Below are 26,548 nucleotides of genomic sequence, written 5' to 3' on the forward strand. Positions count from 1 at the left end.
ATTCTTGCCTCCCCGAGAAAACCCTTCAACGAGTGCCTTTTTTTTCTCTCTCTGCCCGCTAATTAAGTGACTGGAGGGTCCTCGAGATTTCCCACATGTGGGTTTCGTACTGTGCGAGAGCCGTGTCGAATGACATCAAAGACTGTCCGTGATCACCTGGACCGTGCAGCAGTGGTCCCAACTTTAAACTCGCTGCGCGGTAAAACGACCAAAAAAAAAGTTGGCTGAGTGACGACAATTGAGAGCTTTCGCGTCGCCAATTCCGACCCTGCAGACCATCGTGCAAGTGAACCCGACAACCTCCACGAGGGAAGCATAGAACCATTATATGCGGTGAAGGGTCCTTCGACCGCGATGCCTCCCGCGATGCAGACTCGAGTACCCTCGACAAACCTGCTCCGATTCCTGCGGTCGCAAACGGAGGCCTCAATCTTCAGCAGCCGGAACCAAGGCATCGAAACCGCCGCTTGTATCTCCCGATGCGGCGGCTCCCCTCGACCAGCAGCTCAAAACTCCCGGTGCCTCGCGAGGCGCACTCCAAAGACGGGCACGAGATCCCTCTCGACAGCGACGACGACGACGACGACGACAAGCTGTAGACGACCCGAGCTCCACGTCACCGCCGCGGCCCGGATATCCCGCAGGCCAAGAGCTCTCGAACCACTAGCGACAGCAGCATCGGCGTCGCCCTCTACGGCCACCGCCTTCTTCAGCACAACCCGCGCGAGGCAAGATGCCTGCGACGACGACCCATCGGCGCCCCGCCGGCGGACCTGGAAGGAGAAGCTCTGGGGCATCAGGAGCTGGGGCGGCGCCAAGGCGCTGAAGCCCAACGACCTCCCCTTCCACGACGAAGGGGGCTCCATGTTCAACAATCGCCGCGTGCTGACTGCCAAAGCCGCGCTCGAGCCGAGGCTGCGGTGCACAGAGGTGGACGAGAACGGCGAGGTCATCTTGGTGGATGGCGAGTTCAAGAAGACGGAGCTCATCGCAAAGGTGAGAGAAGTGCTCCATGGCGAATCGACAATGAGGGAGACTTGGTAATAAGAGACTGGATCGCTGACGAAAGATGTGTTGCTTTATAGTACGGCCTGCTACCCCGCGACTTACGAAAGATTGACTCGTCAAACCTCCCTCACATCTTTGTCCGCCAGTCCGCCATCCTCCTCAACCTCCTCCATCTTAAAGTCCTTATAAAAAAGGACCGCGTCCTCCTCTTCGACGTCTACGGCTCAAAGACATCCTACCCGCAGTCCGCCTTCATGTACGACCTGCAGGGCAAGCTGAAGCAAAAGAACGTCCAGGGCGGCGGCGGCAACGGCGTAGGCGGCCTCCCCTACGAGTTCCGCGCTCTCGAGGCCGTCCTCACCTCCGTGACGTCGGAGCTCGAGGCCGACTTCGAGTCCGTCCGGGACCCCGTCATCCGCGTCCTCAGCGAGCTCGAGCACGATATCGACCGCCACAAGCTGCGCGTCCTCCTCATCCTCTCCAAGCGCGTCAGCACCTTTGAGCAAAAGGCCAAGCTGGTCCGCGACGCCATTGAGGAGCTGCTCGAGGCCGACGACGACCTGGCTGCCATGTACCTCACCGAGAAGGCCCACGACCTCTACCGCGGCGTTGACGACCATACCGAGGTGGAGCTGCTGCTGGAATCGTACAATAAGCTCTGCGACGAAATCGTCCAGGAGGCTCAGAACTTGGTGTCGGGCATCCGCAACACCGAGGAGATGTAAGCCCCCCCCCTTTTCTACTTCCACGAGCAACCCTCAACGACTTCCACAAACCACTTGAGCATGCTCACTAACATTGAAAACCTACCCAGCATCCGCGCAATCCTAGACGCCAACCGCAACGCCCTCATGCTCCTAGACCTCCGCTTCAGCGTCGGCACCCTAGGCCTAGCAATGGGCACCTTCCTCGCGGGCCTCTACGGCATGAACCTCGAAAACTTCATCGAGGAGACCAACTGGGGCTTCGCCGGCGTCACAATCACCTCGACAATCTGCTCCCTCATCGTCTGCTGGTACGGCCTCGTCAAGCTCCGCAAGGTCCAGCGCGTCAAAATGATGTTTGACGAGCGCGGACCCTTGACGCGCAACACTCGCTCCCTGCTGTCGTCGTCGTCGTCTTCGTCTTCTTCCTCGACATCGTCGCATGCTCAGCAGCAGGCCGTCGGTCAACAGCATTGGTTCCAGGACGACGGGCCGGGGAGCCAGCTGGACGCGAGGAACCGCGAAAAGATTCGTCGCGTGACGAATCAAAAGGCTGCCGCGGCGGCGAATGCCAAGAGCACGACCAAGAAATGGTTCCAGTGAGCTAAGCCTTGGTAGCGACAAAGGAAGAAAAGAAACGGATTCCAACGGGCAGGGCATGAAACAGAGGTAAACTAACGAACATCGCCTTCCTATGGGCTGCTTCCTACATGCCTCTTGCGTGTCAGCCTTAAGCGCGGCGGTCGCGTCTTTCTCCAGAGCAGGGAAAGAACGAAAAATCACATGAACCTTTCATCAGTGAAAGGTAGACCGTTCAAGGATTCGAAGGCTTGGTGCGAAAAAACACTCTAAAAAAAACCTTTATCCTAGGAACGGACTATACGACGGCGGCGGCGTTTCCGGAAGCAGGCGCAAGGCGCAGAGGAAAGGAAAAAAAGAGTTATACGAGCGTCAACGAGCAACATGTCCTCGAACGACCTGGCTTCATTCCTTTTTCCCCCTCTCTTCCTTGTTTAATTACCATTCGTAATTCTGTACAACACATGCGGCTTGTATGTTGTCAAAGGTTTCTTTCCTCCACACGGGAGACAAACCACCATCTTCTCAGCTCATTAGAAGGAGAGAGAGAGTCTGTAAATACTCCGTTGCGCGGCTAGAAAACACCCCTGTACCAACAGAATAGTAACTATACCCAACACAACCCCCAATAGATTCCATAGACAAAAACGGACTTTTCCAATCCAAAGAGATTCGATGGCGTTTCCTGGATGCAGTCTTCATCGAGGGATCGATCCCACTGTTGTTGTCGGTTTCTGTATCATCGAGACCTGTCAATTCCTAGCCGCCTATCCGAACTTTTGTTCGATTGTACGAAGCACTACAGCTGATAGCTTGCAGCAAGGTACTGCCCGCCTCTCTCTCAACAGGCACTTGGATATGGCGCCCGCAAGTGATCGAAGCAGCATCACCAATGCCCGGTGGCGGCTTTAAACTTTCCTCAGCCTTTTCCCATTCCATCGAGATGGGGCGGGCGAACAGAAGGCACCCAGACTTGAGGAAAGCCGGTGATTGCACAAAGACGCTAGGGTTTAACGCTTTCCTTTGATCGGCTGGAACAAGAAAGAGCGTCGACCGGAAACGTTCAAAGTCGGGTTCCCAACCGGCATCGGTTCGATGGTACTTACCCACCCAAGCCACCTATCTGCACTTGACGGCAGAAGCAGGGTGACGAGCCGATGAAGAAATGAGAAACCTCAAACGACTTTGTCTATTGGCATCAGAGAGCCCGCTGCTGCAGATGAGAAGTTACTCCCCCCTTCTCTTGCGGTTCTAGGCCAGCCAAAGTTCCGTATGGCATGTCCGAGCGAATCAGCCCAATATCAGTACGGCTGCCACGAGGGGATGCGCTGGTCCGCGAAGCTTTGGCAGGTAAGCCGCTACTGCTAGCCGCATCAAGAGGCTAGCTGGACCTCAAATCGAGAAACGGCGTGGAGGGTCAGAGCTCCCTCAACCAGATCACAGTGACGAGAGTCTGATGTGCTGCTGCTCTCAGCTGTTGAAGGACGGGCTCGGGAGTCTGTGACTGCTTCTAGGTGCATTGGGCAGACAAGGGCTGCTGGGGCCACCCTTACCCCGGCTTTCGTGGAAGGCGTACGGTGTTATGTAGACGACTGACTCGAGCGTAGGGTGGCATTGCATTCCGGTGTGGTGTTTGCTAGCAAACGGCCTGAGAGGAAGCCATAAAGTACTGCCACGTTGTGAAAAGCGGTGTACTTCGAGACCTTGATAGCTTTCCTTGATCAAAGTTGGGTACCATGTCATCTCTGGCAGAGACCTACTCCTGGATGGTGGAAGAGCCCTGTTGGGATGGGCATCGATGACGAGGAGTAATCTCTAGTGAGAGAGCCTCTTCTTATGAGATGTGCCCCCCGCTTCAGGTCTCAAGAGTAGATATTCGCCGTGCCGCTTACCCAGGACCGAAATACGTAATGCCGTGGTCAATGGCGGCCATGCCTCTCGATGTGCGGTGACGAATAGTATGCAGGAGGCGAATGATCTCGACAAGTAAGCGATGGGGAGGAGGACAATGTCATGGCTTTACCTGATTCTCGATGTTGCTGCGGGCACGAAGAAGGGCCTCTGCAGCCTATACATCTCCATTGGTTTCTTCGCGAGTCGTTTGCAGTAGCAGGGTTGGCGGTATTCTTCGCCCTCTACGAACTTTTCGAGGATGATAAAAAGGCCGAAAGGAGAGTGTATTTCTCATTGCGATGATTTGACCGGAACGGCCTTGCTGAATTTGGAACATGGTTCGGGAATCGCACTGAACGACCACTAGTTAAAGGGGAAATGGCTAGGAAGCTTGGGTGGTGAGTAATCCTCATTCCAGGCCATGGTCACTATCGCTGGAGTGCAAAGATTAAGGTGTAGCTCTTCCTTTTGCTTTTTGCTCAATGTCCTTTTCCCTCCCATTCTTTGTTGGTTTCTTTTTCTGTTCGCGGTGAGGAAAACCAACCGTTGCCAACTTGAGACATCTAAAGGTACCTGTTCTCAGCCACCAACCCTTATTTTTCGATGTAAGCAGCATTTCCTTTGGCGCCTGCGCGTTTAGATGAGGTGATTGCGAGTGTAGTAGATCTAGATCTCATGGTGAACGTGAATGATCTCCGGCAGCCCGGGTATGACTCCGGCGTTGGACGGCGCAATGTGGGGCCGGTGCGGTGCAGTACTCGGTGCTAAAGTAAGTGCCGCATGTAGCGGGAACTCGGACTCGAGTTATTAATGCGGGGGAATCGGGGAAAGGGGCAAGAGAGCCATGTAGCAGCATGCTTCCCGAGTGCAATTAGAGTTGTGGAGGAGAATCTCGATTGGAGCTCCTCCAACACGGTTGAGAACCCGTCGGCGAGTCAAGGCGGTCGCCTTGAGGGGACATTGGAGGTATCTTTGGAGTCATGAGTAACTTTGGCCCTGTCAATGGAGCTGTGCGAAGCTCAGACCATCGGCCGACCTTATTATCGACCTTGAATGTCACGGACGTTTCCAAAGCTTAAGTGGCGAGCAGGCAAGGGCTCATAGTTTCGCATATACTGCTAATGTAGTTGTTGGAGACGCGAATTTTGGCATTGTGGGCGTCAAGGTCGTCTCGGGGCTGAGTGTTGAAGTTCAGGATGCAGTTGTCAGACACCCATATTCGGGGTTGGATGGTGCCATGCCATGGGCGTAGCTGACATGAATGTTGAGCGTTTGCTTCCTCAGGAAGACTGATTTCCATCAGCCCTGGGCCCTCAGCCTTTGGGAATATTGTTAGCGCATGCAGAAATCGGCAGCGCGGGGAGGTAGAAGGCCATTGTAAGTGGGAAACGAAACCACGCGTTGACGGAGCCTCTCAAAGCCTCATCCTGGTCGGCGGGGAGGGATGGGGTTCTTGGAGAAAGTGGGCTGATATATGCCTGCGTACTCGGTACGGGTACCATGAGGACGGAAGGCTTCCGGTGTTTCCTTCAACCGGCCAAAGCTCACGATGCGTTGCGAATTGTTGCGGCAAGCTGCATCAGGATTGACTCTCGGGTTCGGCAAATCTAGTGCTGCATACGACGGATACTAGGGATTATGACTGGATGCCAACGGTGTCTGAGATGGAGGAAAACGGCCGGCGCTCGAGAGGGTGCTGGAGAATGAGCGTGGCTTTCCCCGTTCGCACATGCAGGAAAGTCGGATCTGTGATGAAGGCCGGAGAACTTGGAGACCTAGGTTTGCCGTCAGTACCAACAGGCCAACCAAGCACAGAGCTTATCATTAGCGATGGCAGGGAAAGGGGGAACAATAAGCCCTAGGTGCCTAGGAGAAGGCAGATAGCACGTATTGCAAACGAATGAGATGCATTTCCGAATGTAGCTTTGCCTTGATCGAGGCTGCTTCAAAGGCTTGTATCCAGGGACGGTTTCGTTTGTTCACCGCCAGGCGCCAACGTTGTACAATAACAGTGTGGCACGTCGACGTGCCACATGGGTAGAGGCTGTAGGATGGCAGTTGGTCAAGGGAGCGACAATGACGAAGAAGCCGAGGAATCGTGTTATCAGCAGGGTTCCGTCTGTGGTAGTCAAGTTTGTGACATTGTCCAAGTCAGTTGGCCCACCACTGGGCGGCTAAGGTCCATCTACCGCCTGTCTATCGAGGAGACTTTGCAAGGTGTGAGGGGTTGCTGGCGGCGTTTGCGGTTTGCAAAGTCCATGGTCAAAAGTGAGTTGGAGATTGTGGTTTGACTGGGGGGAAGGTTCCTGAGGTAGAGTTGTCCTCGTTGAAGTCCAAGCTGATCAACGTGGAAGCATGAGACGCAAATCTGCCTCCGGTCAGAAAGTATTTTGCGGCAGGTTCACACTGGAACGGCAGGCGGCGCAGGTCAGGCGCACGGGATGTGTTGTATGTACCTACTCCGTACCCAAGACGGGTTTGGGAAAGGGAAGGCGCAAGGGCGCTCTTTCCCTTCTCCAGGTTCTCCACTGGGGATCCAATGGATGCTGGTGCAGGTGCCCGGGGTGGGACGGGACTCGGTACGTATCTGTCCGTGGCGGCGGCACCGGCGGGGCCCTCTAAAGTTGTAAGGCAAGGGAAGGAGGGATTGGTCGTAAGGTGCCTGCCAACTGTGGCGGCTGCTGCTGCTACATCTTACCCAAGGCAGATTTGTACTGAAGAATTCCCTATATGTTTGCTACCGTACCTTACCTTACCTTACATTAGGTATACTTCTTCTTATATGAAGATGCAGCCAGCACGGCACCTATTGAATCCTCCTAGATACCTACTGACGCGAAGCAGTAAAGACATGTGAAATGAGATAAAGTACGGAGTCCAGCATCATTAGTGCAAAGTGCGGACGGGAGTCGGGCCATGCAGGAAATGGGGAATCAGGTCATGTCGGATGTGGCGCCAACAGCCGGAAGCCCAATCCCATGTCACCATGTCCCTCCATTGTCCCGTTTGTTCCAATCTTTCCCAAACCAGTGGTTCTCACCTGCATCTTGATTCTTATGATGTTTATGCTCGCTCTCTAATGCTCATCTGGATGTCTTTGTCATCTCTTACCAGCCATGTTATGTCGCCTCAAAAAATGATTGCAGTCTGTACGCAGGACCTATGTAAGGTAGTCTCTGAAAGCCCGGGGCCCCATCCCTACCGTCTCCTGTTCCTTCCATGAGTATTAGTGTCCATCTCTCCACACGGGCAGCGAACAAGAAGGTAACACCGCTCTCACCTTGGACGGCCCACTGTCCACCGCCCCTGCCCGCCCTGCGCTTCCCGATTCCCACCTGGGCAGTCTCCAGTCAGGGCTCCTTTTCTTCCTCTCACACTCCCTTCGTTCGAGTCCCGTCCTGTTATCGCTGTCGTCACACATCAGCCGACAAATCACCAACAAATCAAACTGCGGTCCCGCACTTACTCAACTCTTCTTTGCATTCGACCAAGTGCCAGACCAGCAGAGTAAGAGGACGCGGCAGGCATTCAATCCGCAGCTTCCTCCCTTTGCCTGAATCTACCTGCGCCGCTGTTTTCTACGGATAGGCATCTCTCTCTAGCATTCCACCGATTCACCGCACACCTACCTGGCTTGAATCGCACTCACCGTTCGGCCCTTGTCTCGAAAACGTTAGCATCGGCACGTTGATTGTCAACACCTTGGAGAGCCCCTCCGCCCGAGTCCTCCTTACGGTCTGGTCTCCAATCCGTACCGTCACTACTACGGTCCCTACCCGCCCGCGACTCGCCCATCTCACCACCACAACGTCGCAGCACGACCAGTTCCTGCCTCTCCCCGCTCCGTTTCTAGCCTGCCGTGGACGGATAGCCCCCTTGTCATTCTCAAGGGTCCCCAAGATCTGCGCTTTCGCCCCTGCCATCAACCGCCCTTTCACACTCAACCGTATTCCCGACATACTCAGCGACGCTCAGCCCGGCTTCCCATCCCCTCCTCGACAATCAATCGACACTCACCAAACCTTGCATCATCCTCCTATCCCGTCAAGTCACGTTCGCGGTCCAGGCCGCATCCCAATTCGCCGTTTCGCCCTCACACCCGAAAAAGAAACGACATACACCACCCTTTCGCGCCCTCTACCAATACTGCACATCCCACCGCACCTATTCCTGCTTCTCGCCCTTGGGCCTTCCTTGCCCTCCACCACCACTGGCAAACCTTGGCTCCCCTCTCGTCCTATCATTGCCGCTGTCCACTTCGCCTACTCGCCAGAGCTTGTGGTTGCCCTGCCTCGTGGGTTCATCCTTTCTCCGGCCTCACTTGATCCGTTCGATGTCAAGTCAGTACCTGCAACTTCCGTTTCAAACCATCTGCGCATTAATTGCCAATTAGTCGTACCACCTTCGTCTACTTGACCGGCCGGCGAGGTCCGGAGAGCTGTCAACCACACCGAGCCCCGAACCACGATGCCTCTGCTTGCGCTGCCCTGACTTGACGATTTCCTCTTTTCCGACCCCTCTGCCCGCCATGGGTTCGCTCGCTGGCCAGACGAGCTCATCTACGGACATGGCCCGTCCGCCGCCTCTCATGACTACCCCAGACGATGGCGAGGCAGAATATCGCGCCCAGGTGCTGCGGCTGTCGTCGCAACGGTCAGAAGCAGATGTTGAGGAGGAACTGGTCGCAAAGGCAGCCGCCTTGGGCATTCCAACGTCCCGGTTCACACACGATAAGCGCAATACCTCGAGCGCAGAATCGCAGACCTCGACCATCGCGACGCAACATGTCCGAACGTTTTCAAATGCCTCGCGAGATTCGGCAAGCACAACCTTGACATCTCATCCCTCTTTACGTGCGGTTCCGCTTGCTGCCGACGTTCCTCCGCATTCCCTCGCAAGAAAACGCTCCAAGAGCCTCAGTTTCTCTCAGTACGACAAGTATCTACTGCAAATAGATCCCAATATCCACCAGCCCAAAATCCAAAAGGCACCCCCAGCCATACCACACGATACAACCGCACACAGCCTCTTCAGCGTGACTTCAAGAAGAAGCTACTTTAGCATTAAAGAGGGCATTAGGAAGATACGGTGGAAGCGCAAGTCCGGCTTGCTCGAATCCACAATGTGTGTAATCCCCACCTCTTACTTTCGTATATGCGCTGACCAACCTCAAGTTCTTGCATATGCTGTCGCAATGACTTCAATAAGTCGAATGCCTTGCACAGCTTACCGTGTGGCCACACATACTGTGCCGAATGCCTCAGTATCATGATCCGGCAAGCTACGACGGACGAGTCTAAGATGCCGCCTCGATGCTGCACACAGCCAATTCCGGGATCCATCATCCAGCGAATCCTCAACCGAGAGGAGCAACATGCCTTTTTGAAGGCGGTTTTGCAATTCAGCACACCTTGGGAAGCTAGAATCTTTTGCCCAAATACGGCCTGTGGTGAATTTATCCCTCCTCGCAACCGGATCGACCCGAAGCACCCTTTTGATGTGGTGTGCCGAAAATGTCGGACACGGGTATGCGTGATGTGCAAACGTAACGCCCATCCCGTAGGCAAAGATTGTCCTTCTGACTGGGAACTGGAGGCTGTTCTCAAGATGGGCGAGAAATCCGGCTGGCGACGATGTTACAAGTGTCGAACGCTGGTCGAATTGAGTCAGGGTTGCACCCACATGACCTGCAGATGCAAAGCTCAGTTTTGCTACATTTGTGGCGCCATCTGGGATCCATCCGTGGGTTGTCCCAACTTTTGCAACGGAGACGAAGAGTTGGAGCGCAGGAGAATGGAGGAAGAGGCCAGAGAAGCTGAATTGGAGGCGGAAAAGGTTGCTCAAGAAGCAGCGGCAGCCGCCGAAGCCGCTAAAAAGGTTGAAGCAGAGAAGCGGACCCGTGAGAATGCGCAATTCGCCGCGTTGCAAGACGAGATGAGCGAAGAGCTGGATCGATTCCGGGCGTACTTGAGGAAGAAGAAGTGGGTCATGTGGACGCGACACACTGAGAAGAAGCAGGCCTTGACGGATCGATACTCGGACCAGATCGATAAGATGAAAGAGCGTCATGCGAAGACGGCTGCTCACTTGGAGGAACGTCAGATTGAGGCTGAGATGGATCTTCGGTCCACGCTTGACCAGAGCGAGAAGAGCGTCAAGATTCGCCTCAAGCACATGGAGGCGTACTGCGATGGGCTTGGTCGGACGCAGAATGCTGATCTGCCACCACGAGTAGTTACAGAGAGGGACCTACGCCTGCTGGGACAACAGTACAACGTGCGAGATGGCATGGAGCGTCTGCATCAAGCAAAAATCAACGTTTTGCGAGACCGGCAGGCCAAGCGCATGGAGGAGCTTTTGGAACGACAGGAGCAAGAACTCGAGAAACTGACCGACAAGAAAGAGCAGGATATAGAGAATCTGGCAACGGATTTTGCGCAAGAAGAAGATACCCTGGTCAAGAGTTTTAATGACCGCAAGCAGAGACTGCAACGACGTTGGCTGATTGCAATCGAAATACTCCGAAAGGAACTGGAGGAACAGACTGGCGAGCAGTATGCATCGCTCGACCTGCCCACATGGCCTGACGGTACCGAGACTCAGGATGAGATCCTAGCATCATCACTTCCTGAATCTCTCCCAAGCAGGGACTAATTTAGTTTCGCCGCCGCCTCGCATCATCAACGTTTGCTTTCGATTCGTAGCATCACCCGCAACCGAATTTTCTTTGGCTTCGTACGTCGCGCACAGATACCTAGGAATTTGATGTTTACAAGGAGTTTGGAGGTTTTGGTACATATCGGGCATGGATACCACTCATTGGTTTAACAGCAGCATTGGTTGCGAATGTTTCCTTGAATCACCAGGTGGAAAAGGGCTTGACTCTTCTCAACACCCTATTTTGCGATGACAGGTGGACGGATGGCAGCATTTCATGACACAGACGGGCGGATCAGGTAGTGCCGGTTAGCGAGCGCGATGAAGGGGGAACCGGACACGAATGGACGATATATTTCACATTCTTTCAATGCCGGCGGACGTCTGGTGTTAAGTGACTTACTGACAGCACAGCGAGTCCTGAATGAAAAATCCGAACAAGACAAACACGTAACTAGCTAGGCCTTTGGGATTCAAGAGTTTGGCCCGAGGCTCATCCCATGAACGGCAGCTTGTGAAAGCGGGCCGAGAGTGGCGGTGGAACATGGCGGCCCACGCTTCGCCTGTAGTGAATATCCCTCCGTGTCGAAGCATGTTTGGAAGATTTATGGATGGCGTAGGAAACTTGGCGTCGCATCAGAGGGTATGACTCTCCTCGAAATCGGATGTCAAGGTCACGACAGTGTCGGCGTGTTTGCCATGGATCGTCGTTGACGGGCCTATGGCAGAGTATGGGGTAAATTGTGGGATCGTACGTAAGTTGAACGCCGGCTCGTCGAAATTAACCTCTAGGTGTTGTATTTTTTCTTTTCGAATTCTCCGAGCGCTGCGATGCCGTTGGTCTACTGTAAGTTGCCGCCCACTACCGGGGTGGGCTGCGTTGAGGCTCAAGGCGGAGAGACAAGGGTTGACCTTGCATAGACTACTGTGATGGTGTTTCAGCTCGAACCAATTCGAGGCCAACGCACCCCTCCATCGCAACAACTCAAAACTCTTCGCCGTATCTGAGAGTTTTACAACAGTGGGATCGTGGCGGTTCAGGAGTGACCCAATGGTCGACGGTGCCGTCACTTTGCAACCATCCCAACTCTACGTTGCTCGCAAGGCCCGACCTCTTCCAGTGATGAGTTGACGAGAGCTTTCCCGAGGGATGGCATGGCAGTCTTTCCCTCTCTCTCATTCTGTCTCTCTCTATCTATCTTCTCTAGTTGTCGTGCTTACCAAAGTTCATGTCGTTTGGCATCATTATCTCACTTTTTCGTTGGTCCGTTCCGCAAGAGACTTTGTCCGTTACTGTCTTTTTCGGCAGTTGAGGCGGACCAAACACGACCATTTCATAAAGCTTGTTCGTTTTGGCTCACCGCGGGGCAGATCGACTAAAGGCTCCATTAGGTTGTCTTGTTTGTGTGGGTCAGTGGAGGGCTATAGAGTTGTTGAGTCTTGCTAACTAAGACCCAGGTTGGCGTATTGCCCGAATAGGCTCTTCACCAACAGATGCGAGGCCAGGATTAGGTCGATCCGATGCCGCCCATCCCTCCCAAATCAAGTCACCCCCCAAACATCCGCATGAGTTGACCAATTTGGAAATGCTTCGAGTCTATCCCTTCTTTAGCCCCCCGTACATTGCTCCGTGCGCTCAAACAGTTGCGCAGTTGCACACATCGGCCTTCGTCTCAGATTAGACTGCTCGTCTAACCGCGGCCGGCCTATGACAGAGCGCTCGCCCCTCGTGCCAACCTGTCACCGCACGGCGACATGCAGCAGTATATTTCCAAACCCTCGCCGCCGTCCATCCATCCTGGGGACTCTTGTTTTCCTTTTCTGGCCAGACGACTAAATTCCGCGGGGAGGAATACGAAAGCGACTCCGTGATCAACAAAGATTTTAGAGATTGGAAATTGGCCGATATTCATCACGATACATTGTGCAAGAACGGCGACGACGACGACAAATATCCGACATCTAGATAAGTTCCTTGGACAGGACTTTCAAGATGGCGTCAAAGAGCGGCTGGACCGAATCTACGGATAACCTCGCCACGGTGCAGAGGGTCGAGACTCCCAATGCCCTGGTAGTGGGATCGACGCAGTTGTTCGAGGGAGGAGTTATTCGATTTGTGCCCATGCCCACACCGGATCCCAAGGGTTAGTCTGCGACTACGATAGCTTAGGATATGGGGGAGGGAAAATCGACTTGATGGCGCATTACGGTTGCTGACACGGCTTGACAGATCCCCTGAACTTGCCGAACTGGAGGAAATGGACGTCCATTGGCGCGCTCTGCTTCTGTAAGTGAGATCTTGGGAGGCAGCATCTTTTTTGATACTGATCCGTCTGCAGTCGGCTCACTCGCTCTCGCGGCTGAGTTCATTGTCGGTGCCCTGGTACCAGTGTTTGTGCTGGAGTACTCTGGCATCGACCCCCACATCCTCAGCCAGATCGATATCTCGGCCCTCAACAAGCCCGGCGAAGTCAACCTCGACCCCGTCAAGCTCCTTGCTGGTCTCGGCGGACCGCCGCTGTACCAGGTCGCCTTGCTGGCCTCCGTCCCCTTGCTCGTCAACGGACTCAGTTCCTACCTCCTTGTCCCGCTCTCGGTTGCCGTTGGCCGTCGCCCCGTGCTTCTGCTCTCTGGTTTCCTGGCATGGACTGGAGGTCTCTGGGCCGGCTTCTCTCAGGGCCTCGGAAGTCATTTGGCTGCTCGTTGCTTCCAGGGATTCGGTGCGGGTGCTGTCGAGGCTCTGATCCCCCTCATCATCCAGGACATGATGTTCATCCACCAGCGCAACAAGGCCATCTCTTCCGTCGGTGCCTCTCAAGGTCTCCTGATTGTGAGCTTGGGTATCATGAGGTGAGATTTTGAAACACTTGTCGAATACACTAGTGGCTTTCTACAGTGACTGACTATTTGAAACAGTCCCATTATTGTTTCCCGCCTGTCTTGGCGCTTCATCTACTGGATCACCTCCGGTGTTGGTGTGCTTGCATGGATTGGTCTCATCCTGCTCGTGCCCGAGACCCGTTGGATCCGCAGCGACGATGAGCTTGGTGAGTATCATCATATGAACATTGGCGTATGTGGCTAATGTAATGGAACAGCTGGTAAGGAGGTTTACCCCCTGCGCCCCGGTGAAACCCGTCCTCGCATCGACGAATCGACCTTCCGCCCTCGCTCCAACTGGGATGAGTTCGGCATCTTCAACTACGGCTACGAGTGGAAGGAGGCCAAGCAGTCCGTCGTCGACATGTTCAAGACGACTCTCTTCCCCAACATCATCTGGGTCATCATCATCAACTCCATCCTTGTTTCCATGCAGGGTGCCGCCGGTCAGGTCGGTTCGTCACTCCTGATTGCCGCCGGCTGGAAGTTCGAGACGCTTGGTTTCGCCGTCATCCCCATCGTCATCGCCAGTCCCTTTGTCTGGTTCTTTGGCGGTTACGTGGCCGACAAGATTTCCAACTATGTCGCGAAGCGCAACGGAGGTCGCCGTGAGCCCGAGGCTCATCTCCTCAGCTTGGTGTTCCCTCTCCTCGCTTCCATCGTCGGCCCGATCTTGTTCGGCTACGCCGGTGAGAACATTCGAACGCTGCCTTCGATCGTCGTGCTTGTCTCCATCTTCTTGATCGGCTTCGGCTTGTTGACCGCCAACACCATTTTCGCCGTGTACTTGGTTGAGAGTTATCCCCGTTTCGCAGGGTAAGTTGTTGTCCCCATCACCAAACTCAAAATCTCGCAGCTAACACGCGTGGTCAGACCCGTCCTGGTCAACGTCTCCTCATCCCGTCTCATCATCGGTTTCATCATGTCGTTCAACGTCACCACCTGGATCGAGCAGCTCGGCTTCCTGAAGAACTTTGGCATCTACAGCGCAGCGCTCGCGGGTGTCTCGATGCTGTTGCCCGTCATGTACAAGTACGGCAAGCCGATGCGTGCCTGGACCGCCGGCCGCCTCGAGCCCCAGGTCGCTCCGGCCAAGACGCTCGAGGACGACGACCAGTACTGGAACAACGAGCGCCCGCAGTGGCAGGACGAGAAGATGGGCACCCCCATCGGTATTGCTCGGCCGATGTAAGGGCATCATGCCGCCATTCCTCGAGGGGACTACAAACTTTCCGAAGTGTCGTGTAGTAGCCCCTGCGCGACAGACGCAAGCGTACGACAGATTGCAGAGAAAGAAGAGAAAAAAAACGACAGAATGTTCAATACGGAGAGCCAGAGGAGCATCTCAGCGTTTGCTGTAGAGGACGAAGCGGAGTAGAGAAGAACTTTTGCGAGCGGCCGCCATTTGGATCACAAGTGGGAAGGCGCTCGCACCATGAGCGAGCGTTTCTGGAGGGAGAAAGCTCGTGTTGCGAATTTTGTTCAACCAGCGCCAGACCCGGAACCCGATTTGGGTCTGCATGTTCATTTTTCACTCTCGGAGAAGATGAAAGAGGGGGTGGTGGTGGGCTGGGCGGGAACGTGTTTTCGGAGCCTGCTAGACTGGTAGTGTTTTTGTTGGCGTTTTCGCTCTGCTGTCCCCTTTTCACTGGCCTCACCTCTTCAATCCCCATTTGCTGCAATATGGCAGCGGTCGAGATTTCGGGAGAAGGATGTTATCTGAACACTTGACTGTTGTTTAGATATTTCGAGGGAGAGGCGGTGAACTTGTTCATTTTACTCCATAGTACTCCGTTGAGAAGGGAGGAGTATGTGTTCTCTAAGATATTGCAGGCATATATTTCTCTTGGAACGACGGAGGATGGAGGAGATTGGATAGTGGAATGAATATCAACTCTCTTTTTGTCCTGAACTTTTGATGCTCTCTGTGCTGTGTTCGCGATTGTGACCGTAAGGAGAACACCGAAACAATGTACTACTACCACCTTGAGAAGATGAGATACGAGGATGTACACGTTACCTGGGCTATCAAATCACGGTAGACACTTGAAAAGGAGTGAGTCTCACGGAAATACGATTATTTCTCAATTACCTCATGAACAGACCAAAGTGACAATTGGAGAGTACCTAACCCATCAACATCGACTCATTCATAGGGAATTCGTAGTCAAACCTGCATCCCCAGGTTCAAATCCATCACGCATAAGAACCCCCAGATTTCCAACCCTCATCGGATCCCCTCCCCGTCCATGAGAAGAACTACCCCAGTCTGGGGAGCATGACTGACCAAACACGGGGTTGAAAGACGTGAAAGTTCACGCCCGAACCGGATTCGCCCACGTTTTCTCCTCCTCCCCCCGTCTCTTTTCCCTCTCTTGTTTCCCCGATCTCTCTTCGTTCCCCGAACCGAGCACATGTTCGTCCACGGCCTCGGTACCGACATTTGAGCCCAAGGGAACTAGAAGAAAGTCTAAGAATAACCCGGTTAGGGATGGATGGCGAAAAGAGAGTAAGAGGGATGGACGGAGCAGCGCGATTCGATTAAACCTTACTCTTCTTCATCCCGTTGGCGAATTTTGGAAGAGTGTGGTGGGATAGAAAGGGGGTTAATCCATGGAAGGAGCTCTGAGATGGGTGATGTATAAAGTCTGGGGTTTGGTGAAGAGTGATGTGTGAGAAGGGGGGTAGGGTGAGGGTCGGAGAGATCTCATCCGGGGGGATGATGGGGATTGGATGAGTTTTGGTGGTGGGATGGGAGTGGGACTGGGACTGGAAGAAGGATAGAGGTTGCCTCGCACTTTCACACCGGCGTATCAGTATGATAGATGGATGGGAGGGCAGTAGCTGGTTTGTGCACGGCGTGCGCCTCTCTTGATTGTCGTAAGGTAGCCCAGTGTAGATGTGTGTGTACGGGTGGGATGAGTGGGATGCGATAGATCGTCAGAGGAAATCAAGAACTCTTTGCTTCACATCTCAGCTTCTGGCCCGAAAGTTAACTCTTGGGGCATGATCCCTATTAGATATTTTCTCTAGGAGACGGGTATGATGACATCGGGTCTTTAACAAGCAAACTTATAGACAGATTAGCTAGTATCAGCAGCAGCGGTAGTAACGCCGCACTTGATATACACAGCTAGGCAGCCCTCAAAGCCTCACTACACCGAGCCTCTATCCACTTCGCCGGCTTGTAGTAACAAGAAGAGAAAACGAACCTTCGAAAGTTACCGTTCTTTCGTCATCTTGCAAGGTTGAGTCCACCTAGCATACCGCCAAATCCCGGGGTACCTGTCACTGTCCCCAGATTCAAAGGGGAACACTCAGGACGGGAGGAATACTAGAGAGGTGTTATTGACTGAGGGCGACCAAGCTCACTGATTTGGAGGGGACACACGGCCTGAACAATGTTTGAGATGCCTCCATATTCCTCTGTGGGTCTCTCTCTCTCACTCTCTCTTCGAAATACCCCAAAGGAGAAGCAAAACGAAGCCATCGTCAAGCCATGACCACCCTCCGCCCCCTTCCCCCTCCCCCTACCCCTAGTTCACACACACACATACCCTCGCCCCCCGAACCTCTCAAACCTAGCATCCCCCCCTCTTCCTCTCCTCTCCAGCAACCCTGGTGCCCTCGATCACAAGGGAAATCACCCGTCAGACCGGTAACGAGCAGTTCAGAAAGGGTTGTGGTCCACAGACCAAGACCACCTCGGATGTCCGGGGTGACCGAGCCGCGAAGCCATCCATCTACCCCCACTCCTCTCTTCTCTTCCTCGTTGTCTCGTTCTATAGCCCGAAGCTCGTGCGTTGATTGGAGTTTCGAATCTTAAAAGCGCGTGTTTTGGGTAGAGTACACACAAAACAAGACACCTAGGAAGAAGGAGGCAGGATATGAGAATCCTCCGGTAACAAACTGGAGTCATTTTACCCACCGATTAAGCCGTTTCCGAATTGATTTGCCCACGAAAGATACAACCCCCCCACCCAATCAAGTCTCTGTCTTCGGGAGATCCATTCGATCGACTAGTTTACCTGAACGAAGTAGGCTGATTTTCTAGGTTTTCACGTTACTACTCATAGTTCACTCATAAATTGAGCCCAACAAGTGACGACAGACATACAAACAGACGCCTTGAAAACACGTGGAAACCCCCCAAAGATCACGTCACCGGGAAACTCGTGTGGAAAAAGTATATCATTTGATTCCAATATACGGAATTGCCTTGTAAAAATTCAGATGTAACGCCTAGACCCATGACCAATTAGCGGGAGAGAGGGAACAACAACAGAATGAGCGTGTCCATATGTGCCAATCTTCCCCATGCAGCGATCCCGATTCAAAGCAACTTCAGCCGAGCTTCCCCACGACTGGCGGGACATGTCGGGCTGGAGCTTTGCTGAGGACGATTTCAGATATACACCCGGTTCCCCAGCAGATAACGAAAAGGGAGGACAGGCAATCTAGCCCTTTACTTCCTTCCAGCAATGTTCATCCTCGAGCAGAAAGAACCCTCTCCGTCCAGATGTCACGTAGCAAACCACCAACGTATTTTTCAGCAGCACCTCACCATCAATAACACACTTAGAAGATGCTGTTGACAATGTTGGAACCGATAGTAGCACCAGCACCAAAGATAGCAGCGTTACCGAGCTTCTTTCCAAACTTCTTGCCCATCTCGGCCCCTTTACCGCCACCCTCCTTACCCCCGGTGCTCTGGTCCGCGACAGCCTGAGGCGGCGCGTCGGCGTTGTAAGGGTTCTGCTGGGGCGGCGGGCCCTGAGGCTGGGCGTACTGCGGCTGAGGAGCCCACTGCGGCTGCTGGGCCGCATACTGAGGCTGCGCAGGCGCCGGCACGGGAGCGAAGGCGCCCTTGGCCATGTCCTGCTCGACGAGGACGTACGTCTTGGGGAAGATGCCCTCCTGGCCGGTGCGGAGGTTGCGGCCCATCCACCAGTCGGCGTTCATGTACTCGTGGATGGCGATGCGGTCGTCCCTCTCGAAGGCCACGTCGCGGGCGTCGGCGCCGGCGTAGCGGTACAGCGCGCGGGCGTGCGCCAGGACGGGCTTCTCGTTTGTGCGGGCCGGGAGGGAGGGGGGACCGGTCTGGTTGTAGGAGGGGGGCGCCGGGGAGGCGGAGGGGTTGACGTTCAGGGCGGCCATGGCGGCGGTCGGGGCCGGCGGGGAGGTTGGGTTGTTGTGCTGGACGGGGGTAGCGGCGGCGGGCGCGGCGCGGGATGCGGCGCCGTGGAGGGGGGTCTCGGCGGGGAGGGTGGCGTGCATGCTGTCGTAGGCATCTTCGGAGATGACGCCCTTTTCGAGGAGGTTCTCGAGTTCCTGAGAGCGAGGGTATGTTAGAACGAAGTGTTTCTGCGGTTACGTGGGATTGCGGATCGGGCGGGATGTCGAGAAATTTGGGATGGGGAGTGGCCAGAGTTGACCAATATCTTCCGCGCCGCTCTCGATAGCCTCGGACGGGTGTCGGGGGTTGACCTACGTTCTTGATGGTGCGCAGCGACCGGTTGGTCTCGATGATGGTTTGTCTGTCCATGGTGCCTGTTGTGAGACTAACCCCCACTTGAATCTAGATGGGCTATCAAAGTGTTGCTCGAGAAGTGTTCAGCGGAATGTCGAGTGTTGCTGTCGGTCGGTATCAAGGTGAGTAAACCACAAGGTTTCTCGTGAGTCGAAAAGCAAGAGGGTATCAGATTCAGACGTTGGGAAAATCAAAGGAGGCGAAGTTGTTTCCAGAACAAACAGATGCGGTCGGAGTGAAGTAAAGGTCCGAACAGGAGATCAATACGGACTAAAGTGGCGCTCTAGGTGGAGGGCCAAGTGGGAGGTACAGACCGTACGCACGCCGTACAAGTATCCGTCGGCAGGCTGTAGCACGGTAGGTACCCAAGGACCAAGGTGAGCGGCAGTGCGGCTTAGGTAACACGCCATGCATTTCGAGACTTGGAGTCCCTCACCTTTTTGGTGGTCCCTGTGGTTCCAAATGACACTCTGGAAAACGAAAAGTGTCTGGCCTGTGAAACGCAAAACAATGCCGTGACCCGAGCTAGCCGTTTCTCTTGGTCTCTTGGTCTCCTGGTCGTCTCCGTTTCCACCGTTCCAGGAGAAACATCCACTGAAAAATACCCACCAGGTGAACGTCGCCCAGACTCCAGCTCAGGGAATGGGGCTTGGCGATCATCAGTCATCTATCCAGACCTTGGAGTGAAGCCAATCATCCCCTAAAGAGGTTTCGGGGAGGCTGTGCCCGCCAAACCTGGCCGTGCCTGGGCAGTACTTGTCCGAGTCGGGAGGGAGCCGTAGGAGCTTCTTGCAGGGGCGGATTCGTCAGCGACAAGCCATTAGCGCGTAGCCAGTCGGGTGTCCAACAATACTCGTATTGCCTACGGAGTACACTTTTCATCTTCAACCGAACAACGTCTTTAGAGGCAACCGCTCAGATGCACTGACCGACGACTCGTCGTCCACGGTGCCGACACGAGGAACACAACCCCTTACACTAAAGATGGACCTTTCCTTGAGCGCCAAAATACTATTTGTCAGATTTCCATATCTAAATCCTGTAGAAACATAACATCTATAGTATCCAATCTTTTCCTAGATCTTTTCCTAGAAATCATTGATGCGCCACCGCCTAGATGAACTTGCTGTCCTTGGCAACATACAGATCGACATACTCATCCACAGGAGTGGCCTCCAACTTCTTGGGGTCCAGGCCAAGGTCAACAAGCTGCTTGACCCTGCCGGCATCGAAGTGGGGCTCCAAGTGCCTCTTGTACTTCTTGAGGATCTCGGGCTTGGCCTCCTCTCTTCTCAGGCGGTGACCGAGAGGTGCCTCGACGACAACCTCCTCGAGCACCGTGCCGTCGTTCAACTCGACAGTCAGGGCGTTGGAGATAGTTCGGAGAGCGGGGTCGTGGTAGTCCTTGGTGAACTGCGGGTCCTCGACGCACTTGAACTTCTGGCGCAGGGACTCGACGAGAGGAGAGGTCGCGGCCTCGCTGCCGTCGACGTAATCGGTAGCCTCGAGGCGGCCAAAGACGAGCATGGTGGCGGCCATGTACTGGATGCAGTGGTCACGGTCGGCAAAGTTGTCCATGGGCTTGAACTGCTTGTCGATGATGCGGATGCAGGCCTCGTGCGTGCGGCAGGTGACGCCCTTGATGTCGGCCGCCGACTTGCCCATCGCCTTGAGCTGCTGGTGAATCTTGGAAGAGGCCTCGACGGCGGTCTGGGAGTGGAACTCGGCTGTTTCTCGTCAGTGGACGTACCCAAGAGTACAAAAATCACCAAAGGGCTACTTACCAGGGTAGGAGACCTTGAAGAGAACGTTCTCCATGACATAGCTGCCGTAGGGGCGCTGGAACTCGAACTTCTTTCCCTTGAAGAGAACATCGTAGAAACCCCAGACGGGGGCAGACAGAACGGTAGGGATGCCCTGCTCGCCCTTCATGACCTTGAGGGCCAGGTTGACGGCGCGCTGGCAGGCGTCACCGGCAGCCCACGACTTGCGGGACATGGTGTTGGGGGAGTGACGGTAAGTGCGCAAGCTCTGGCCGTCGACCCAGGCCTGGGTGACGGCGTCGGCAATCTGCTTCTCGTTGAGACCGAGCATCTTGGAGACGACAGCAGTGCTGGCGACCTTGACGAGGACAACGTGGTCGAGGCCGACCTTGTTGTAGGAGTTCAGGAGAGCCAGGCAGCCCTGGATTTCGTGGGCCTTGATCATGCCCTCGAGAACATCGCGGATGGTGAACTGCTTGCCGCCAGCAATGTTACCGCCGGCCTTGTTGGTACGAGTGATCCAGTCGGCCACGGCCAGGATGGCACCCAAGTTGTCGGAAGGGTGTCCCCATTCGGCGGCGAGCCAGCAGTCGTTGTAGTCGAGCCAGCGGATCATGGCACCGATGTTGAAGGCGGCATTGACGGGGTCGAGCTGGAAATCGGTACCAGGGACCTTGGGGCCATTGGGAACGACGGTGCCGGGGACGATGGGACCCAGGAGCTTGCTGCACTCCTTGAAGCGGAGGCCCTCAAGACCACAGCCGAGAGTGTCCAGGAAAACCCATCGTGCGGTGTCGAACTATTCTCACGAAAGCGGCGGTTAGCGGCGGCGATCTGACTGTGACGCGGGGTAAAACTCGGGCGGGTCGCTCAGGCTTGAAGGCCGTGAAAGAAAGATGGAAAGGAAAAAAGAAAGGAGAAAAAGACTTACAGCAAGCTCGGAATCGACGTTGTAGCTTTGGACGTAGTTGGCAATGTCCTTGATCTCAGGATCGTACTCTCTCGCTTCGGCCATGGCTGGTGCGGCGCTCTGTCTCGCAGATGAGGTGGTGAAGTTGTGGGATTGTTGAGGTGCGGAGCGGGCGGCAAAGTTAGTGGAGGCGAGACCGGCGCGGAGAGGAGTGGCCAGGCGGACGCTTCGCGATTGGAGACGCAATGATCGGGAAGCTGTCCTGAGACCTCGGTTGACCGCCGCAGACATGACCGCGAGGAGGTATGCAGGTCAATTGATTGGGAGAAGAGTGGTTGAGAAGTGGATGGCCTTTTTGGGGGGTATCAATGATATTTGGGTATCGTCACAGTCTCAATGCCTCTTTCTCTCTTCTGCTTGGTCACTCGAATCAGGAGGAAGAAGAGTTTGGGAAAAGGAAGAGAAGAATGGCAGAGCAGCGTTTTCTACGCCGTAGCAACTGGAGCTTTGTCTCGCTCAAGTGGAAGGGAGGCAGGGTAAGGATGGTAGGGTGCCGCTCGTTGCCGAAGCTTGTGTGGCTGTTTGATCCGAGGTTGTCTGCGCTTACCCCTGGCGGGCCATGATGGCATTCGAGAGCCACAGCCCACAGGGCCTGAATTGCTCCTCTCTAGCCTGGGGCAGCGGGCGGGGGAATGGGGGAGCTTTGACATGAACCTGGACGAGGTTGGGGCCTTTGGGAGAGGAATATGGAGAACCCCGGCCAGCACCTGTGATTTCCCCGCCGCTGTTCTACGAGTTGACTTGGAATCAGCACAACCTGATCATGAATGATCAATTCGCCTTCGGCCAATTGACCAACCGAATGCCTTCAAGAGTTGCACGGCATTCTGGGCAACCACGACAATCTCAGTGATGCCAAGTGAAATGGCAGAGGAGCGCCAATGCCCCAGTAAGATGCACGCGGAGGGGCATGTCGACCGAGCCGTGCAAAACCCGGATGTCTCCTCGGCTAGTGGCGGGTTCTAGATAAGAGCGAACTCAATCTTATCGCAAAATCTGGGGCTCCCGCGGATAACGGGGAAAGTTGAGAAATCGCTCTTTCCCATACCTTAAGGTACTCCGTAAGGTACCTTTTGTAGCTACCTTACCACAGTCCCTCTTTATCTTGCAGTCTGGCACTGGCAGCTACGCAGTGATTGTACCATAAGACATCCTGGGTGACTTGTGTAGCCGGAAATATTGCAATGCTGAGGAAGTGCATTTGTGATTAGGTGCGCATTAAGAACAACTATGCTTCGTGCTAGCCTTGACGAAAAACCTCAGTTTGTCTCCTTTTTATATTGGAACACGGCTTCAAGACGTATTGATAAGCACTTGCTTTAGGGATTGGTGTTCAAATTTGAGTATATACCTTTTAATAAAACGGTTACATTCTTCCTACTTGACAGTCCGCGATGGCCTCACTGAGATCGTACCTATCACAGCACGCTCTTGGACATGGGCCTTGGTTGACATCTGAGCACTGTCGTTCACCGGGCAGGTGAGTAAGCCAACTTTCATTTGGCCCGTCCGACTGAAAATTGGCTTTCGTCAACGACTTCCGAGGTTTGCTCACCCAGAAGACTATTCTTGGATATTTACAAACCAGTAGCACAGCCGCACATGAAGGGACCTATCCTGTCAAGTGCCAAACGGCATTCCAAACTGTTGACGGCAGCCTGATCTCAATGTGAGTTGTGTTTGAACAACAATCCTCCTGTTGTAAGACCTCACCCAGTGTTACCTGTCGCCACCACTGATTCAGGCGTCCAAGCGTCAGCCCCAGGCTTATCCTGCCTAACAGACTCCATTCACCGACGGCGACGTGAAAGCATCTGGAAATTGAGCGGAGGCAATGGAGCTGAATCAAACGACCAGATCCTGGAGTGTAGTTCACATCCGACCTCTCACTTAGCCTCAGACCACCTTATCTTAGGTAAGGCAAGTAGGTGAAGCGAATAGGTACCTAGGTAGAGCCTCCCGAGTTGCTGGTTTGCTTCACAAGTCTTACACAAACATCGGTCGGCAGGAATATTTCTCTTTCGACGAACCAGATTTCCACCTCAAATCCCATCAGCGCGTCCATCACCTTCTTGTCGCCAATTCATACTTCCATTAGGTTGTCATTAATCATTCGTCCCCAGGCTTCTGCCCTGCATCCACCACCCTGGTCAACGTGCATTTTTAGCAGTGCAACCCACCTGCGGTCTCGGCCTTTCCGCCTGAAGAGCTGGAACATCAGCGCACCCTCCACGGAACAATCCTAAAGTTGCAGGCGACTCGTAATTAGCGGAACCGTCGCGGCAGCGGAAGGAAGCAGCGCTTCAACTGCACACCTCACTGCAATCTGCAGAGGGACCGGCCCCAGTTCCCGCCTCTAATCATCCCGTCTCCTCCCTACCTACAGTCTACCTTACGAGGTCCCCTCTCCCCACTTCCCTTCAACGATCATCGGTCTACGCAGTCACAGTACCGTCTTCCCTCCCTCCACTTCTCTTCCCTCGCCTCACTCTCATCACTGCCCTCTTCGCGACAGGCGCCACAATGTCGGCTCTTCGCCCGAATCACAGGGAAAAGGCCCTTCCCAAGAACCTGAATGGCCTCATCGACCCGACAAAGACGGGGAAATACCCCGTCATCCTGAGCGACACTCTTCTCGGGCGCACCCAGAAAGAGGTCTTTACCTCTGTACGATGTATGTAACTTTGGCACCAGACTACATTAATGAACCACGATGCCGGTGCCGAGACTGACACCTTCGCCTTCGCGATCTCACTGCAGACAATCACAAGCCAGAACTAGCCTCCGAACCAGCGACTGCCAGATTAAAACCCGAGACTCCTGGCAGCAAGACCAGCTTCGACCTCTCCTTTCCCGACGGCAACAATGGCATGTACGGCTACGCCGGTACTCGTACCATGGACGATAACCAATACGTCCTCTACTTCGATCCAAACAGGAAAGCCTTCATCCTCGACAAGGTCGATTCCACCTTCCACATGAACGTCACCCGCACCCCGACCAACGACAACCCCGAGACCTTGCGCCAGCAATTCGAGCAGCTCGACACATCCATAACCGCCACCCCCGAGGTTCGCAAACCCGCCGCCGCCGAAAGCAAGGACAAGGACAAATCTCCCGCGAAGCCAGCCTCCAAGGCCACCGGTCCCAAGCGGCCCTCGGCCAGCAGCAACAAGAAAGCCCGTCCACCGCCGCCGCCCAAGAACATCACCCTCGCCCTACCGACAAACGACGCGCCGCCACCGGCGCCCAAGGCCGCATCACCAGCCAAGAAGAAGGCCAAGGCGCCCGCGGGCTCGGACGAGGAGGACGACGACGATGACGACGATTTTGGCCTGACGATAGAATACCCCGACGAGCAGAAGAACAAGAGGGCCGACTTCTCGCCCGCCTTTGCGCCCAACATCCAGGTCCGCAGCTTCTCCGACTTTTTGCGCGACTCCGAGGCCGACGATGCCGACGGCGAGTCGGACCTGGAAGAGCGCGACTTCGCAAACTTTAACCTGCCGAGCCCGATGAACGGCCAGCAGCGGCAACAGCAACACCATCACGACCAAGATGAGGATGCCGAGGGTGAGGTGGAGCAGATGGAGGTTGACTCAGAGCCCGACTTTGAGGACGCGTTAGAAGACGATTTGGAGGCGGAGCTGGAGAAGGAGCTTGAGGCTGCGAATAGCGGCGACGCTGAGGAGAGTGAGGTCAGCGAGGAAGATTAAAGGCGCCGCCGTCCTGGTGGTACTTTCTTCTTTTTTTGTTGGGAGGCATCCGTTTGCCAAACTCCTCGCCTTGATAAGGTGCGAAGGGAGAGTCAATGTTCATGGGCAAGTCATTGGAAGAAGAGAGGTCTTATCGCGCGTATTTGGAAAGAAAATCACCCTCATAGAGAGCGGCAGGTGATATAATGACGGCGTTTTTTTAACAGCAGGAACCAAAAAGGAGTTTTTGTCATTTTGTTGGCTTTATTTTTTTTGCTTCACATATCAAGGCGGCCTTCTTTTGCACCGTCATTACGGGAGAGCCCAATACAGGCAGATATCTCACAGCCGGGTGCATATTATTGTTGTTCTTTCGTCCCAGCCCAGGGGCTAGACAGTTACAGTATCTACTCAAGAACAGAATAAACCTCGCTAAAACAGTCGAGTGTTCAACCCACGTCACGTTTTGTCTTTCTCTCTCTGTGTGTGTGTGTGTGTGTGTGTGTGTGTGTGTGTGTGCTGTGACGATAACGATGTGCAAAGATGTCTGATTCCTCATTTGCGTCGAAAGGGGTGTTGGTACGGGGGCAAGTGGGCAGCATAATCCTTTGCCGCTCTATGGGTATCCCAGTACCTAGCTCTTTTATTATTTTTCTTCTTCTTATTCCTCGTTATTCGTCTCAAGAGAATATCCTAATGAATATAGAGAGAGTAAAGATAGTAGATATAATAGGGATAGTAGAAATAATCGAGGTAGTAGAAACTGAAAATAAAAAGACGAAAAGAATTAGAAAGTTAGGGATGATCAGCAAGCAAGTGAGCATCGTAGTCTAGTGTTGACCAACATCTTATTTCATCACCCACTTTGG

General features: G+C 54.3%; 6 protein-coding genes across 6 annotated transcripts; 4 read left to right on the forward strand and 2 right to left on the reverse strand.

Annotated features, from left to right (window-relative positions):
* The first annotated feature begins 214 nt into the window (after window positions 1–214).
* Window positions 215–6,911, forward strand: HER10_EVM0006350 (CorA-like Mg2+ transporter). Its single transcript, XM_035475937.1, has 3 exons — window positions 215–996; window positions 1,086–1,729; window positions 1,823–6,911. Exons 1-3 carry the CDS (start codon window positions 355–357, stop codon window positions 2,313–2,315), a joined length of 1,779 nt encoding a protein of 592 aa, XP_035332751.1. The 5' UTR covers window positions 215–354; the 3' UTR covers window positions 2,316–6,911.
* A 386-nt stretch (window positions 6,912–7,297) lies between these two features.
* Window positions 7,298–11,201, forward strand: HER10_EVM0001811 (IBR domain-containing protein). The gene is made up of 2 exons (XM_035471546.1): window positions 7,298–9,308; window positions 9,359–11,201. The coding sequence occupies exons 1-2, from the start codon at window positions 8,713–8,715 to the stop codon at window positions 10,836–10,838; spliced, it is 2,076 nt and encodes a 691-aa protein (XP_035332207.1). The 5' UTR covers window positions 7,298–8,712; the 3' UTR covers window positions 10,839–11,201.
* A 948-nt stretch (window positions 11,202–12,149) lies between these two features.
* Window positions 12,150–15,361, forward strand: HER10_EVM0010550 (major facilitator superfamily transporter). Its single transcript, XM_035480006.1, has 6 exons — window positions 12,150–12,985; window positions 13,072–13,128; window positions 13,181–13,691; window positions 13,758–13,888; window positions 13,940–14,537; window positions 14,595–15,361. The coding sequence occupies exons 1-6, from the start codon at window positions 12,835–12,837 to the stop codon at window positions 14,911–14,913; spliced, it is 1,767 nt and encodes a 588-aa protein (XP_035333263.1). The 5' UTR covers window positions 12,150–12,834; the 3' UTR covers window positions 14,914–15,361.
* A 2,575-nt stretch (window positions 15,362–17,936) lies between these two features.
* HER10_EVM0009193 (SH3 domain-containing protein) lies at window positions 17,937–19,683 on the reverse strand. The gene is made up of 2 exons (XM_035478689.1): window positions 19,213–19,683; window positions 17,937–19,052 (listed from the first exon to the last, which is right to left on the reverse strand). The coding sequence occupies exons 1-2, from the start codon at window positions 19,264–19,266 to the stop codon at window positions 18,300–18,302; spliced, it is 807 nt and encodes a 268-aa protein (XP_035333087.1). The 5' UTR covers window positions 19,267–19,683; the 3' UTR covers window positions 17,937–18,299.
* Window positions 19,684–20,147: 464 nt separating this feature from the next.
* Window positions 20,148–22,494, reverse strand: HER10_EVM0006902 (2-methylcitrate dehydratase). Its single transcript, XM_035476475.1, has 3 exons — window positions 21,946–22,494; window positions 21,036–21,813; window positions 20,148–20,978 (listed from the first exon to the last, which is right to left on the reverse strand). The coding sequence occupies exons 1-3, from the start codon at window positions 22,213–22,215 to the stop codon at window positions 20,365–20,367; spliced, it is 1,662 nt and encodes a 553-aa protein (XP_035332814.1). The 5' UTR covers window positions 22,216–22,494; the 3' UTR covers window positions 20,148–20,364.
* A 1,393-nt stretch (window positions 22,495–23,887) lies between these two features.
* HER10_EVM0003850 (ELL-associated factor) lies at window positions 23,888–26,058 on the forward strand. Its single transcript, XM_035473513.1, has 2 exons — window positions 23,888–24,658; window positions 24,745–26,058. Exons 1-2 carry the CDS (start codon window positions 24,508–24,510, stop codon window positions 25,698–25,700), a joined length of 1,107 nt encoding a protein of 368 aa, XP_035332435.1. The 5' UTR covers window positions 23,888–24,507; the 3' UTR covers window positions 25,701–26,058.
* Window positions 26,059–26,548: the final 490 nt, after the last annotated feature.

Source organism: Colletotrichum scovillei, assembly GCF_011075155.1.
Source record: "Colletotrichum scovillei strain TJNH1 chromosome Unknown Contig00006, whole genome shotgun sequence".
Taxonomy (NCBI): Eukaryota; Fungi; Ascomycota; class Sordariomycetes; order Glomerellales; family Glomerellaceae; genus Colletotrichum; species Colletotrichum scovillei.

Bases quoted from the DNA above. Each gene is read 5' to 3' on its own strand.
- HER10_EVM0006350 (XM_035475937.1), top strand. From the start codon at position 355: ATGCCTCCCGCGATGCAGACTCGAGTACCCTCGACAAACCTGCTCCGA. The intron at 997-1,085 runs GTGAGAGAAGTG...GTTGCTTTATAG, and splicing joins AGACGGAGCTCATCGCAAAG to TACGGCCTGCTACCCCGCGA. The intron at 1,730-1,822 runs GTAAGCCCCCCC...AAACCTACCCAG, and splicing joins ATCCGCAACACCGAGGAGAT to CATCCGCGCAATCCTAGACG.
- HER10_EVM0001811 (XM_035471546.1), top strand. From the start codon at position 8,713: ATGGGTTCGCTCGCTGGCCAGACGAGCTCATCTACGGACATGGCCCGT. The intron at 9,309-9,358 runs GTGTGTAATCCC...ACCAACCTCAAG, and splicing joins GGCTTGCTCGAATCCACAAT to TTCTTGCATATGCTGTCGCA.
- HER10_EVM0010550 (XM_035480006.1), top strand. From the start codon at position 12,835: ATGGCGTCAAAGAGCGGCTGGACCGAATCTACGGATAACCTCGCCACG. The intron at 13,129-13,180 runs GTAAGTGAGATC...ATCCGTCTGCAG, and splicing joins CATTGGCGCGCTCTGCTTCT to TCGGCTCACTCGCTCTCGCG. The intron at 13,692-13,757 runs GTGAGATTTTGA...TATTTGAAACAG, and splicing joins GTGAGCTTGGGTATCATGAG to TCCCATTATTGTTTCCCGCC.
- HER10_EVM0009193 (XM_035478689.1), bottom strand. From the start codon at position 19,266: ATGGACAGACAAACCATCATCGAGACCAACCGGTCGCTGCGCACCATC. The intron at 19,053-19,212 runs GTAGGTCAACCC...CCTCGCTCTCAG, and splicing joins CGCTGCGCACCATCAAGAAC to GAACTCGAGAACCTCCTCGA.
- HER10_EVM0006902 (XM_035476475.1), bottom strand. From the start codon at position 22,215: ATGTCTGCGGCGGTCAACCGAGGTCTCAGGACAGCTTCCCGATCATTG. The intron at 21,814-21,945 runs GTAAGTCTTTTT...TCGTGAGAATAG, and splicing joins ACGTCGATTCCGAGCTTGCT to TTCGACACCGCACGATGGGT. The intron at 20,979-21,035 runs GTAAGTAGCCCT...GACGAGAAACAG, and splicing joins CTTCAAGGTCTCCTACCCTG to CCGAGTTCCACTCCCAGACC.
- HER10_EVM0003850 (XM_035473513.1), top strand. From the start codon at position 24,508: ATGTCGGCTCTTCGCCCGAATCACAGGGAAAAGGCCCTTCCCAAGAAC. The intron at 24,659-24,744 runs GTATGTAACTTT...ATCTCACTGCAG, and splicing joins GGTCTTTACCTCTGTACGAT to ACAATCACAAGCCAGAACTA.